Genomic DNA, 13770 nt, shown 5'->3' with positions numbered 1-13770 from the left:
ATCTAGGTAATCGTTAAGCGATTAGATCTACTAAAATTTCTTTAACCCCTTCCCTCACCCAGATCGGTGGTGGATGTCCGTCCCTGGAAACATTCAAAGCCAGGTTGGACGGGGCTCTGAGCCAGCTGATGAAGTTGAAGATGTCCCCGCTCGCTGCAGGGGGCACGGACTAGATGGCCTGTAAAGGTCCCTTCCCACCCAGCCCACTCCACGGCTCCAGGAGCCCCATGGCGCGGCAGCCCCCAGCTCCCCGGCGTTGCCCCCGGGCCCCCAGCCCGCCCCCAGCCCGGGCAGTGCGGGCTGCCCGGGCAGTGCGGGCTGCCCGGGCAGTGCGGGCTGCCCGGGCAGTGCGGGCTGGCCGAGCCGCGGGGCCACCGCCGCCGGGGCGGAGCGGCCTTGCGGGCCCGGCCCGGGCCGCCGCCGTAGCAGGGCGGTGCAGCGGCGGGCAGCCCCCGGCGGCAGCCACGGTGACACAGGTTTCGCTAACGCCGAGGGCGGCCGGGGCCCGCGGCTGGCGCGGGGCGGGGCGGGGCGGGCGGGGCCGGGGCGGGCAGGGCTGGGCCGGGCCGGGCCGTCGGCCGCGCCGTGGCGCTGCGGCGTCGCGGAGGCCCGCTGCTGCCCCGTCCCGACCCGACCCGACCCGACCCGTCCCGTCCCGGCTCGGCTCGGCTCGGCGGGGCCGGGCGGTGCGTGCGTGGGGGCCGCGGCCGCGGCTGCGGCTGGGGAGGAGCGCTGGGCTGCGGCGGCGGCAGGAGGCGGCGGCGCTCCCTCTCCGGCGGGACAAAGGGCGCGCAGGTAGGAGCCGGCCCGGCCTTGCGGCGGGGCCTGGCTGCGGGCGGGCTGGCGGCTGCCCCGGCCGGCGGCGGGCGGGCCGCGGCGCCTCCTCAGCGCCGGCGGGCCGGGACCTCCCTCGCCACTATGGCCGGGGCGAACGTTCCCCGCCGGGTTCGGCGCTTCCCCGTTGCCGCAGAGACACCCGGGAATCGCTGCGAAGGGCGCTGCCCCCGCCGCCGGGCCGCCAGCGGCCGTGGCAACCGCCCGCTGCCCGCCTTTGTCTCGGCGGCCGCGGCCCAGAGCCCGCCCCGGGAGCCCCCCTCAGCCAGCGCTTTCCGCCGCAGGAGCAGTGGGCCGGCTGCCGCGCTGGGAGGAACCCCGGCCGGCGGGGCGAGGCGGAGAGCGGCCGCTGCTCCTCTTCCCGCGGCGGGGGCTGGAGATGGAGCCGGTGGCGCGGCCGAGCGGGGATATCCTGAGGCGGAACCCGCAGCAGGACTACGAGCTGATCCAGCGAGTGGGCAGCGGCACCTACGGCGATGTCTACAAGGTGAGTGGCGGGGCCGGGCCCGGGGCGGCGGCTGCGGGGGCTCCCCTCGCGGCCCGGGGGCTCCCCTCACGGCCCGGGGCGGCGGCTGCGGGGCTCCCCTCACGGCCGGCCCGGAAAAGGGGGCGCCCCTCAAGGCCTGGGACTCCCTTCGAGGCCTGGAGCAGCGGCTGCGGGGCTCCCCTCACGGCCCGGCCCGGGGCTCCCCTCACGGCCGGGGGCACCCAGCGGGCGGCGGGACAGAGCGGCTCTCAAAAACCTGTGGACTCAGGGTTTCCCTCAGCGTCAGGTTTCCCTCTTTCTCTTTAACGCTTTTATTTAAAAGGATTGACTTCTTGCAAGCATTGAAGGGTCCTGCCTTACCGATCCCCTCAGTGATTTCTTAGAGGTCTCAACTGGTGAATACTGCGGGTGACACTTCTAACTGCTAAGGAAGGGAGAGGAGACCTGTCTGTGCTACCTGCTTCCAGAATGCACCGGTTAGAGCACCTGATTAAAAGGGTGCGAGTTTATCCCTGAGGTTAATAATAGCAGGCAAAAGGCAGAAGCAGATTAAAGCTCTTCCGAAGCTGGAGCGGAGTTACATCTCATGGTAGGGTTACAGCTGCAAATCTGGTGGATGCTCGTGAAACGGTGCATACTGGTGCTCACATCGCCAGAACCACGGCCACGGGAAAGAGAAGGAGCAGGCATGGCGTGTGCCTTTGCCTGCCTCTCTGGGAAGCATGAGTCGTTTCCCCAGACATCAGGGATGCTGGGCAACTTTAGGGGTTGGGTTACTTATAAAGACTGTCTTTGGTAACCAGAGTTTTCAGCCACATGGGAAGCCTCACTGCAATGTTTTACTTTGTAATGCTGTTGAGCGTGTTTAAAATAGACCTGACACAACCAGCTGTAGGAGAAAAGGTGTGTTACTCTGCCACATGAAAGGCAGCAGTAATTGCTCATGCTGGGAGTAGGGCTCTCCGCTAATGTTCAAATTGAAGTTCTATAGATGGATCTTGTTCCCACCACCCCTTTGAAATAGTTACTTATGGCCTCAGGGAGTTATTTTTAAAAGTTTTCATGGTGCATATTTACCTTCCTTTTTTTCTTCCCTTTTTTTGTTTTTGTTTTGTTTTGGGTTTTTTCTCTCCTAGAGTGCTTTGCACAGATCAGTTGACTTCTTTGCTAGGGAATCAAGCTCTAAATCCTTCAAAAGGGCATTTCAGGTTTCGTCAGTCCAAACCTCAGCATACCATGAGCTACTTTGGTTGAGTATGCCTTCACAGTACAGGGCTGCACGACAAGAATTAACTAGCTGTGTTGCAGAGAAGTATTTTGTGTCATCTCTTTGTGGAAAAAGAAATATTCTGCTTCTCATTATCCTGGTAATTAGTGGAGTGCTGTGCTGACATGTCATACAGCTTCCGGTTCCGGAGCTGGTTTGAATGCATGGCTCTGCTCTTTGCCATGTAAACATATCCCCTTAAAAAAAAAAACAAACAACCCAAAACAAAACAAAAAAAACCCCAAAACCCAAACCATAACCCTCCTCCCCACCTCCATTTTTTGGGTTATGAAAAATGTGTCTTCTGTTCCTGAAACAGTTTCAGATAGGAATAAACCCAAACCTTCTCATAGTACAACCTGGCAAATTTAAATTGAAGACTTTGAAAGTCATTTCAGACGTTGTTATAAATCTTACACAAGTATAAAGTGAATGAGTTTAAAGTAGTTTGAGAGCCTACATTTGTTTCTAGGTCATTGGTGTGCTCTTTGTTTTCATAAAGCCCTGCAACAGGGAGGACCTGTATCAAGGGAATACTGAATCAGATGGCCCTGGCTGTTATGAGAAATAAGCAAAGCAAACTTATTTTTAAAAGTCGTTCACACTATGTTAGTTTTAAAAGTAACTAAAGTAAACCTTTTTTCTTGAAAGGACTTAATGTATAAACATTATATTTTATTTTTCTTAGTTCATGGCAAGTCTCTTCTTGCCACAGATGTCTTGTGCTTGCTGCGGGCTGTCAGTAGTGTTTATAAAATGAATTTCTTAGTGAATATCTGATTGTTGTTATGTTGCAGAGCTTGGGCAGAGTTTGCTAGAGAGTACTCTTAAATTAAAATGGAATTTTCCTCTCACCTCTTCAAGTGGTTTCTTTGCTCCATCGCTAATAATGAGTCACCAGTGTCTTCAGCACAGTTGGTTTTAGGATGTCTAAATGAGGCAGCCTTTCTGATTGTGGGAGATCTGCCTCTTCCTCAGATGCTTTTTGGTGGTGGTGGTTCATGCCTCAAATTCTTCTTGGGGCATTTGGTAGCTTTTAGAGTAATTGGTTCTTTTTTGGATGTTGAAGACAGAGGTTAAGCAAATATTTGTGTTCGCTATTAGGTTACAGAAGAATATTTAAGACCTTTCTGAAAATCTCCTACCCACTTTGCTTTTCATTACTACTATGGAAGCTTAAAACTGAAATGTGTGTTTTCAGTGTTTGTGGGGTTTTTTTCTCTTGTCTGTCACATGGCACACAATGGTTGATTGTAGGGTTGCTCATAAGTACTGGATTGTTGCCATTGTTTTAATATTCTCCCCTCTCCCTGCCCCACACCCCACACACACACCCCCCATTTCAGGGTTGGGGAGAAACCATAGAGTGTATTCTTATCTATTCACAGTGTGTAAGTAGATCCAAGTTTGGGTCTACCAGTGTTGGAAGTACAATTTCCATTACAAGCCTGATGTGTTAGTTGTCATCTGTATTGGGAAGCTTTTTATTTTCTTTTTCATAGAGGATATTACTTCTAATCCATTGGAATAATTTACCTCTCAAAGCATCCTATCAAGCTATCTTAAATCGCTGACTTCTGAAAGAGGCTATAATAATGAAGATTGGGTGCTCACCGGGACTTAATAATATGCTGACAGTATTTATTTTTTTTTGTCCCTACTCCTTGGCAAATGGTTGGCATCCTCAGCATTGTATCTCTTAATGCTGCAAAGGCAAGGTCTACGAGAGTGAGATTTTAATTTGGCTTTCCTGGCAAGATTTCTGTTTGCCCTCCTTGGTCATATACATGAATATCTCAAAGCAGTATTTAAAAATGAGGTAAGTTTATTCAGCACAGTCATGCTGAAATAGACATTGTGTGTGTGGTTAATGCAGCAACACCCAGCTGACCAGTGTCTTAGAGCAGAAAATGAAAAAAGCCACTAGAAACTGTAAATGGAATTTAATCTCCAGCACTAGGAAGTGGCCTGTCAGATCCCATCCCAGGTAAACTCTCCTGGTGTGGTTAGATGTTTCCCTGTATGGTATTTCATGCCAGCATGACCTGTCAGTGAACCTGCAGCTTTTCAATAGGGCCTTGTAGTGTAATTTGTATAAGGCCAGTTTTGATACAAAGTTCACATCAGCAGCTCTGTAAGTGCATGTTTCTGCAGCCCATGAGATTTTGTGGAAGTAGGTGGAGTAGTGGAAGACTGGCCCATTTGGATAGCTTGTGGGATTTGGTTGTATCAGAGCATCAAGTCATTTAGTTTATGGTTATTTGTAGATGTTAACGTCCTGAAGGGATTCAGAAAATAAGTGCTGCATTAGGGCAATCATTTACTTTGGCTATATCTTACTGGGATTTCCTGTGTGGACTTTCTAGTTGAGTATTTATTATTGAGTTGGAATAGGTTTGGTGGAGAGATTTAGGGCAAGTAATACCCTGTGTCATGGCAAGAGATGTGGGGTTGCCACCCCTTGCACGTAAAAAGGAATTTGGAGTCTTTGACTACAAGATGACTAGTAAACTGTCAGCCTGTTGACTTTGCTGGGGAACAATTCCACTCGCTACTACCTCCTCTGTCTCCTTCTCCCTCAGCTACACAGGGCTTGTTTTTTTTTGTGGTTTTTAATGCAAGTGCCCCAAACAGAGTTTTAACTAATCTTCCATTTTTGGAGAAGGGAAACAAAAGGATGGTTTATGTAGACTTGTCTTTTTGAAAGCTCTTGTTTGGCAGCTGAGCCGAAAGATGATGCGTTTGCGCAGCCCAGCACCCTCTGTATGCTGCTTCTGCAGGGTGAATAGCTGATGTCTGTCCTTACTGAGAGGATCAAATATGATCTTGTGCGGCAATTCTAAAGCTGTCTTGTTTTGGTTCTTCCAAGCAGGACTGTGAACAGTGCTACAGTAGCTTTCTTTAGAAGTAAGCACAGGGGGTGAGAAATATACCAAATTAATAGCAGAAACTACCCGTAAACAAGAGAGCCATTTTTATTGAATATCATAGAAATTTCATTCCTTCTTGAGTCACCTGCTCAGTCTCTCTTCTCTTGGGGTGGGTTGGTTGTTTTTTTAATCTCCTGTACCAGATAAAGGCATTAACTTAGAAGAAACATATGCTGGTTTGCCGCTGATCACTGCTGCAGGAAAATAGTGAGTAATGGAATGGATCATGGCACACAGAGACTCTTGCTCAAATACAGTTTTAAAAAATATTTTTTTTTCTTTAATGGGCGCTATTGAAGTGGGACTCTGTCCAGTTTGAATCAAGTTTCGGCCCTGCTTGTGTCATTAGTGCCTTATTCTCAGAGTTTTGGAGTATAATTCCTGGTGCAAAGGCTGTTGAGAACCTGTATTTGATATTTTGAAAATAATTCTTAATGTCAGTCTAATTTCATAGATCATGAGTACTTACTGGTTAAAACCTTCTACTGCTTAAAGTCAACAGGTTAAAAATGGAGTATCATTGCTTAGTATATGGCTTTGTTTCAATACCAGAGTACAGTTATGGCTATGATAATTTTTAATCACATACTCCCGACTTCATACAAACATGTTTTAGCAGCTGCAGACCAATTGGACTGGCCATCCCTGATTCAGCACTTCTGTCCCTGGTGAATATACATAGCTTATACATATAAATTACTATAAAACATCTGTCACGTTGGAGGATTCCACTCCTCCTTTTGAGATCAAAGCCTTCTGGTTAGCAGTGTTTGCAGTAGCCATGCTGAACTCTTAAAAGTACTCTAGGTTTTCCATATGAAGGTATTTAGAGTGGCATCAAACCAGTGGTTGTGAGTTTCTGTTGCTTGAGTTTCTCTTCTGGGAAATTGCGTGCTTTTCTTTTAGGATGTGGTCAGTAGGAGATATATATGTATTGCTGAGAACTAAGATGCTCAGTGGTTTATTGACAATCTTTGTTAGGATATTCAGGAGCTGGGGGGAAGCCCTCGCTTTTCCATGTGTAATATTTGTAAGGTTTTTTTTCTTATTAAGCACTTGATCTTTGTTGTGGAACATTCAAAGCTGTTTGGGTTTTAAACATTACCTCCCATTGCTTATGTCTTCTGTTAATGGTAGGTTATGTGGCAGAAGTAGGAGTATTTCTCCCTATGTCTGTTTCTCCTTGTCTCTTACTTTCAAAAGCAGGTAGTCTCAGAGGTCTTAAAAACAGGTCTGATTTCTCTTCCAGCTCTTTTGAAGGGAGTTGTCCTCCTGGGTTAGGTCCTCTGAGGAGCCAAAGAAAGAGTGATAGTGACTTCTCAGTGTGCTTCTGTCAAGTACCAGGGCTGTACCCAGTGTCTCTGAAGCCAAGGAGGAACTGAGAGTCTGTTCTGTTGAGTTTATTGTCCTCTTGGTACCAGCCTTGTCTCTGATGTATAGTCTTCCATTGCAGTATTAACTGTCTAGTACTTATCCTTCAGGAGACACTCTGCTGGGTAGATGATTTTGTTATTCCTCATTTATTTGTGGTACAATCAGTGAGGGAGGCTGAGGCATCCTGCGGACCTGCACAGGAAGGAGTTAACTAGAGCACGTTCTTTTGTTCCCTGCATGTTGCACATGTTTTTGGAGACCAATGTCGAACACGAGAGGTGCTGTATATGTGAGCTGTGCCTTTTCTGCCTTGCACCAGAGCTCTGTTTCAACGTGAGCTATCCATTCAGAGGAAGTGAATAGTGCAGTTCGAACATCCCTTTTGAAACGCACACACTACCCACCCCCGCAACAGCAGAGGAAATCTCTGCAAAGGAAGAACAGATCAAAGATCAGAACATTTGCATACCAGTATCTACTTCATCTTTGTCTCCAGAAGATGCAATGATCATTTTCATTGCCAACGTGTTTGGATAACGTTGATGTGTCCAAGATTTATAACATAAGGTGTCTGAGTGATTCCCAGTTCCATCAGCAGAGGTGCGTGGTAGAAGTATGCAGGTCGTCCGTGTCAGAGAGAATAGCTCTTCCTGTTAGCAAGGCCATAGCAGAGTTTGCCAGCATATTTTGCTGACACCAGCAACTGTCCATCCGCCCTGCAGCTGGAAAAACAAATATGCTTGCCACCTTTATTCATGTTTGGCACCTGGCTTCTTGGTTATGGCTGTGAATGAAAAGAGGCAGCATCATCAACCCAAGGTGATTCCATTTGAGAGCAATGCAAAACAGGTAGATCTGCATATTCATAAAAGTTGTTCTTCAACTCAAGGCAACCTCATGCCTTGCATTTTAGATTGTCAAGACTTTCTTACACTCTAGCACTTTTGTTAGGATTTCAGATTGTGTTTTTCTTCAAGAAGTTAGAATAGTACTTTCCAAATTTCTGAAGGATTCCTAGAATAAGAGCACTCAGTGATATTTGGTAGATGCAGCAGCCTTTGAACTTTTTATTTGAATCCTAAATGCACTCAGGACCACCAATCAACAAGAAGGGCAGGGTATTTTGCTGAAGATCTTGCATTTGTGATCTATAAAACCAGATGCTGCAGTGCTTTTAATGGGAGTAGGTAAATACAGCAAACCTGACACTGACAGTCGTTGAAAAATAGCAAGACAATTTATTCCACCAGCCTTTGCCAAATCTCCCTGCAGAGTGTACCTATGGAAGGGGTATTGCAGAAATAGTTTATCTGAACTTCCCATTTGGCTTTTCCAAGTAATCTTTCTGATAGGATAACTAAATCTGTCTAATTATAATGAAGGGGTGTCTATATTATGTACTACCACGTTTTCCTCCAAGCTGTGGTTTGCTGGACTGGAGAGCGTGTTTTCACAGGCAGCACCACACAGCGTATTTGTCATGCATCTCCCACCCCCTTTCCCTTTTGTCATTTGGGAATCTGTTCAAGAGTGGCTTATCTGAAAAATGGGGGTCCCTTCTGTTTATCAAAATAGCAGAGCAGGTCTACTGAGATTGAAACACCTTTTAACACTGTTGCCACCTGACCAGCTCAGCAAAATTGGTGTCTTCCTCTGCTGGATAATATTTAGCCTGTTGGCACTGTTTTGAGACCCAGATCTGCCTTCTCATGTGTTCCTCAGTGGCTGGCCTGCAGGAAGCGTCTCCATCACGTGAAGATCTGAGGCTACGTGTACAGAGACTGGATAAACTGCTCTTCCTTCCTAGACTGGGGGAAAATTTCAGTGTTTAGGACAGAGAGGTTTCCATGCTGCTCTTTGGCTTTCTGAATCCCTTCACTCAAGCATTAGAGTAGTTAATTTTATCCAGCATGGTGGATAGTGTCTGCAAGGATCTTCTTTGCTGCTTGAAGAGCCAAAGCTCACCTTCCCCTGTGGTGGATGGAAAATGCCATGCCAAGAAGCCACAGCTTGACCATGTCTCTGGACCTCTGGCACTGTTTTGGTGAAAGGAGGTGTGAGCAAAGGAGTCGCTTCCTGATTTCTACTTCAGTTGGGACTGGAGGTCAGGGGCAAATCTGTTTTGTGGGTGCTGTTTCCATACTGCCCCATCAAATCCCAAGGAAAGGGATTCAAGAGGGGGTGTGGTTACATAGAAACATGAGGAAGGGGCGGGGGGCATTGGGGAAAGGGCTAACATCTTATCTCTGAGTCAGTGACCACTAACAGAGCTGTCAGACACAGGACACTGAGTTCCCTCTGCTCTGTCAAGAGATAGTCAAATTATGGGACCAGTGCATTTAGCATCACAGATCTCAGAGTTGCTCACTTTTGAGACTGTGGGACACTAAGATATAGTTTGAGCAGACACTGGTTGTCATGAGCAGGCAGTACGTCATGAGCAGGCAGTAAAAAATCTGGAATTTGTTGCAACGGAGAGAGAATTAAGAAGTGCCAAGGCTTTTGTTCCATAGTCTTAGCCTCTCCCAGTACTTTTTCCTAGTCTGTTACCCTTTATATGGCTGTATTTGTTTTCACTGACTTCTCTGCTTCTGAAGATAGTAAAAAAGGTAGTGCGAGATGCACTCGGGGGTAGCCCTCGGAGCTTTGAGCTGACCTGCAATCCTGGTGGTCAGAACTGCTGTGTTTATTGAGCTGATCCATCCAAATGGCATCTTTAATGCCATATTTGATATTTTGGCATGCTGGAATTCCTCTTCTCCCAGGTCTATTTGTGTGTCTTCTGCATGAATATAGTATATAGAAGGTTCATGTTTTTGTAGAGATGGGGAAGGTTTGGCTGGACGTTTCCAGAAAGCTGAATGAAACACCTTTTCAGGTTAGTGTGAACAGCTGGATTTGTAGCCTGTTGAAATGTGAGTTTTGAGACATTCCAGAAAGGCAGGTGCTGTTTCTCGTCACAGAGTGAAGAGGTCATTTCAAGGGGGTTCTATTGGCTTATTGGTAAAAAATCGTTCCTGAGCATTCTTGTAGCGCTTTCCTGTGCAGCATTAAAGATGTCATTTCTTCTCACATTTAATGGGCTAGCCCACCCCAAGAAGCTGTTTTTGCTGTCTTGTCAGCTGCGTGTGTGGCTCTCTGCTGATCATTGCTATTGAAGCAATGTAGAATTGTGTTACGTTTGCCTTAACTCGCTGTTTAATGTACAGACATGCAAGATAATAGTTAAATTATAATCACTAGGCTCCCAAAGATGTTTGGGAGATTTAGTCATTCATCTTACGGGAAGATAAGTGGTAAAGTCTCTTGCACAGGCACAGAAAAGTAAACATGGTAGGTAGAATAAAGGTGGGGCCATACCATCTTTGTCTTGATCAAACTTAAAGAATTAAAATTTGTCAGCAAACAATGCCTAATAAGTGTTCATTGCTCTCCAGTGATTAACAGTTTCAGGTTATTTGTCTTGTATTTATAAGGGGTTTGAAAACAGCAGCTGAAATTTTTCTTTTGATGCATTTGGTCTACGGTGGGGTAAGGGAAGGAAAGTAATTGTTTTATCACTTGCAGGTATTCACAGCTGTATTGTCTGTCAGAGGCATGTTGTTAATTTAAATATGATAGATTCTCTCAAGCAGCTGAGATCCCTCTTCGTTTCACTGTTTTGTGAAAGAAGCATTGCCATTTTAAATAACCCCTGCCTTAAGAGGATGATTTCTGTTGCAGGGGAGGATAATGATACGGTATGTGGAGGGAAGGGAGCTGAGCTAACTCAGCTATGTGGGCACCGCTTTTGTAGCATTAGTGGATCATGAGGGGTGTGGGTTTCTGAGGCTGGGCAGAGTGTATCTGCATAATCAAAATACCCTCACCAGCATGCTATTTAGCAAGAGTCTGGGTCAGTAATTGGACAGTAGAAGCAGTTTCTGATAATGCTGTTTTGTTTTGTCAGGCAGGCATGTCGGTGTTAAAAGCACTGTTTGAGTCCTGATCCTCTGCTGCTTGGTTAATTGTGAAGAGGCACGACTAACTTTCTGATTAACATAGTGCCTTTACACCTTTGCCAAACAGATCCTGTCTAGAGAGAGTCTGTTTTTTAAATTTGGCTCACAATATCAGACTGAGGACAGAGGGGCTTAAGAGGATGGGTATGGAGATCTTGAGAATGTTTTATGATCTGTCATTGCTTCAGCAGTCGCAACCAACCACCTCTTTAGGGTACATGAACATAATTTTTTCCTTTTTCTCATTCCGTGGGTGTTGAGGTTTGTTTAAATCCTGCAGTGGGATGTCTTGAGTACGGACGGACTGTGCTGGTTTGAGCGGCAAAGTTAGCTCCTGCAGAAGTGGAGGAGGACAGACAGGCTGTGGGTTTTTTCCATGAAAGTATGATATGATGAAATTCTGAGAGAGTTGAAGCAGTTGTTGCCTCTGTTTCTCCGAGCTGTGGTGCTTCAGGCAAGGTGTGGAAAGTGTGTGAGATACTGCCTGCTGGCCAGGCTAGCTGCGCTTGGTTTGCCCTAAGAGAGATGTGGTGCCAGGCTATTTACTTATCAGCTTTATCATTCCCTGGGATGCAGCCTCACGGGATGCTGAGTTCATCCTGATGTTTCGCCTTTGGCCCTCCTACTCCCATGGTTTCATTACTTCATATCCGTATGTATCACTTTAGTTAGCTATAGGAAACTTTCTGAAGCTTTAGGTGGAAATTGCATGTGATCCCTGCGTGGATGCCCTTTGATTACGTGGTGAGTTCAATCTCTGCTGTTTGCGTGCAGAGAAGGGCAATAATGATATCTTAAGCTTCCTGCAGGTGGAATATACTTGCAGGATATATCATATCTTGCAGAGATGTTATAGTATGTGTAATATTACACATGACAGCTAAGGGTTTCTACTTAAGGATGTAGCTATAATCTGTTTTGATTTACAGGACTGATTTTCATTTGTTCTTTGTGTTTTGCCTGCTGCTGTCTTACCTAAGGAAAAAAAAAACCAAACAAAAAACAACCCACAGGTCAGTGTTTTACTTCTTGCACGTCCCATGGCTTACTCCTCTCTAAGTGGGTGTACTGATCATCAGATCTCCAGCATAGTAGCTCTTGGGAATCATAGACTGGTTTGGGTTGGAAGGGACCTTAAAGACCCAGTTCCCACCTTCCACCACCCAAGGTGCTCCCAGCCCCATCCAGCCTGGCCTTGAGCACTGCCAGGGACGGGGCACCCACAGCTTCTGGGCAACCTGTGTCAGTGCCTTGCCACCCTCACAGCAAAGAATTTCTTCCTCATATCTCATCTAAATCTACCCTCTTTTTAGTTTAAAGCAATTCTCCCTTGTCCTATCACTTCATGCCCTTGTAAAAAGTCCCTCTCCAGCTATCTTGACTACAAGGATGCTGAGGACTGAATGCACGGCACAGCTGAACTAGCCCTTAGGGATTACAACCTCATGCTAAGAGGAAATCTTGTATATGTAAAGAAGTGACTTTCCCTGCACTGTGCACTCTGTTGTGCTTTCTAGAGCAGAGGGTGCTTGCAAGCTGCGGGGTAATTTTGGGAATGGGGAAGGAGTGGCTGCACACAGTCCCTATCATGATTTCCTCCGGCTTTGTCAAACACATTCCTTAGTGGTGTCTGGCTCAGGAAGGCTGGTCCATGGAAAATCCACACAGCTGCTGAAGGGAGAGGATTACATTTATTGGGGGTGGGAACTGTAGACTTTTGCAAAATCGGAGAGCGGATTGTCAGGCGGAGCAGCTTCCTGGGATGGAGGGGCATTGCCTAAATAGCCTCTGGGGTCAAACAAAGGCGAGTTTAAAAACTTGTAGAAACAAAGAGGAGTAAGGAAAGATGGAAAATGTTCTGAAGCATATTACAATAAAAAAAAATTTCTTTACAATTCCAGTTAAATCATCAGGCCTAATTTACTGTAATATTGTGATTTCTGTAGCATACATATTATTTGAACAGTATGGTTTTGGTCCATGTTTTAAAGAAAGTTGAACCAGTAAACTGGCCAAGTGCTTGAAACCAGGCTACTGAAGTGAAACTGATGTTTGACAATTGTAGATTAAGCTGTAGAAAAAACTTGTTTCTTATTTTCAAGTTACATCATTTAAATGAGTGGATCAGTCAAAATTGAGAAAATTATTTTTAAAAAAAGAAAAATCAAAGCCGTTTCTTTTCTCTCCTCCATTCTGGCTAAAAATCAGATGTGAGAGGCTATGATAGCTGTAAAATCGTGAAAGATATAATCTCTTATGAAATAGCAGCATATTTCCTCTCTTAATCAGCGTAAGTGCAAAACATATACTTAACCGTTCTCATGTATGTAGCACACTTTAAAATTGCAGTTTTCCTCATTAAAAAGCTTACAAAAATGTCACTTCTGTTTATTTCAACAGAATTCCAGGCTGTGTTTTTTGAATTGCCTACTGAATTAGAAATATTAATGATCACTATTTCATCATCATAAGATATCAAATTAAGATTGTAAATAAATGTTGGATTTAATTCCAGTAGAAACAGCTGAACAGTGATATTGTCCCAATAGTCAGAAAGAAGCAGGTACACTGAGCTATGTATACACATGTACACAAATGAAATCGAGAGGATATCATTATGTCTTACCCATCTTCCACCCCAAGAAGGTGACAATTGATAAAATACAAGTGCAAACCAAAACTTAATCTTAGGACAGAAAAAGAATCTTCTCACTCCTATTTTTAACTAATTTTCTTTTAACTACTTTGATTTACACAGCTGCTTTTTTATTCATTCTTTCAGTTCTGATCCCTGCTTTATTTAACAATAACAACGACAAAGAACAAAATGCTCAGACCTATTTTCTTCATGAAGACAATTTTGTAGCTTGTTCCTTT

The 13770-nt window shown here is 45.8% G+C and overlaps 1 protein-coding gene across 2 annotated transcripts in view; it reads left to right on the top strand.

Annotated features, from left to right (window-relative positions):
* Positions 1-550: 550 nt before the first annotated feature.
* Positions 551-13770, top strand: part of MAP4K5 (mitogen-activated protein kinase kinase kinase kinase 5) — a 72561-nt gene continuing 59341 nt past the window's right edge. For both annotated transcript variants that reach the window (XM_055716114.1, XM_055716113.1), the window contains exons 1-2: positions 551-795; positions 1119-1321. In XM_055716114.1, the coding sequence (XP_055572089.1) occupies positions 1214-1321 (108 nt within the window). In that variant the 5' untranslated portion in view covers positions 551-795; positions 1119-1213. The remainder of the gene's footprint in view (positions 796-1118; positions 1322-13770) is intronic.

This window comes from Falco cherrug, chromosome 7, assembly GCF_023634085.1.
Source record: "Falco cherrug isolate bFalChe1 chromosome 7, bFalChe1.pri, whole genome shotgun sequence".
NCBI classification, from domain to species: domain Eukaryota; kingdom Metazoa; phylum Chordata; class Aves; order Falconiformes; family Falconidae; genus Falco; species Falco cherrug.
This window is presented reverse-complemented; position numbering and strand designations above follow the sequence as displayed.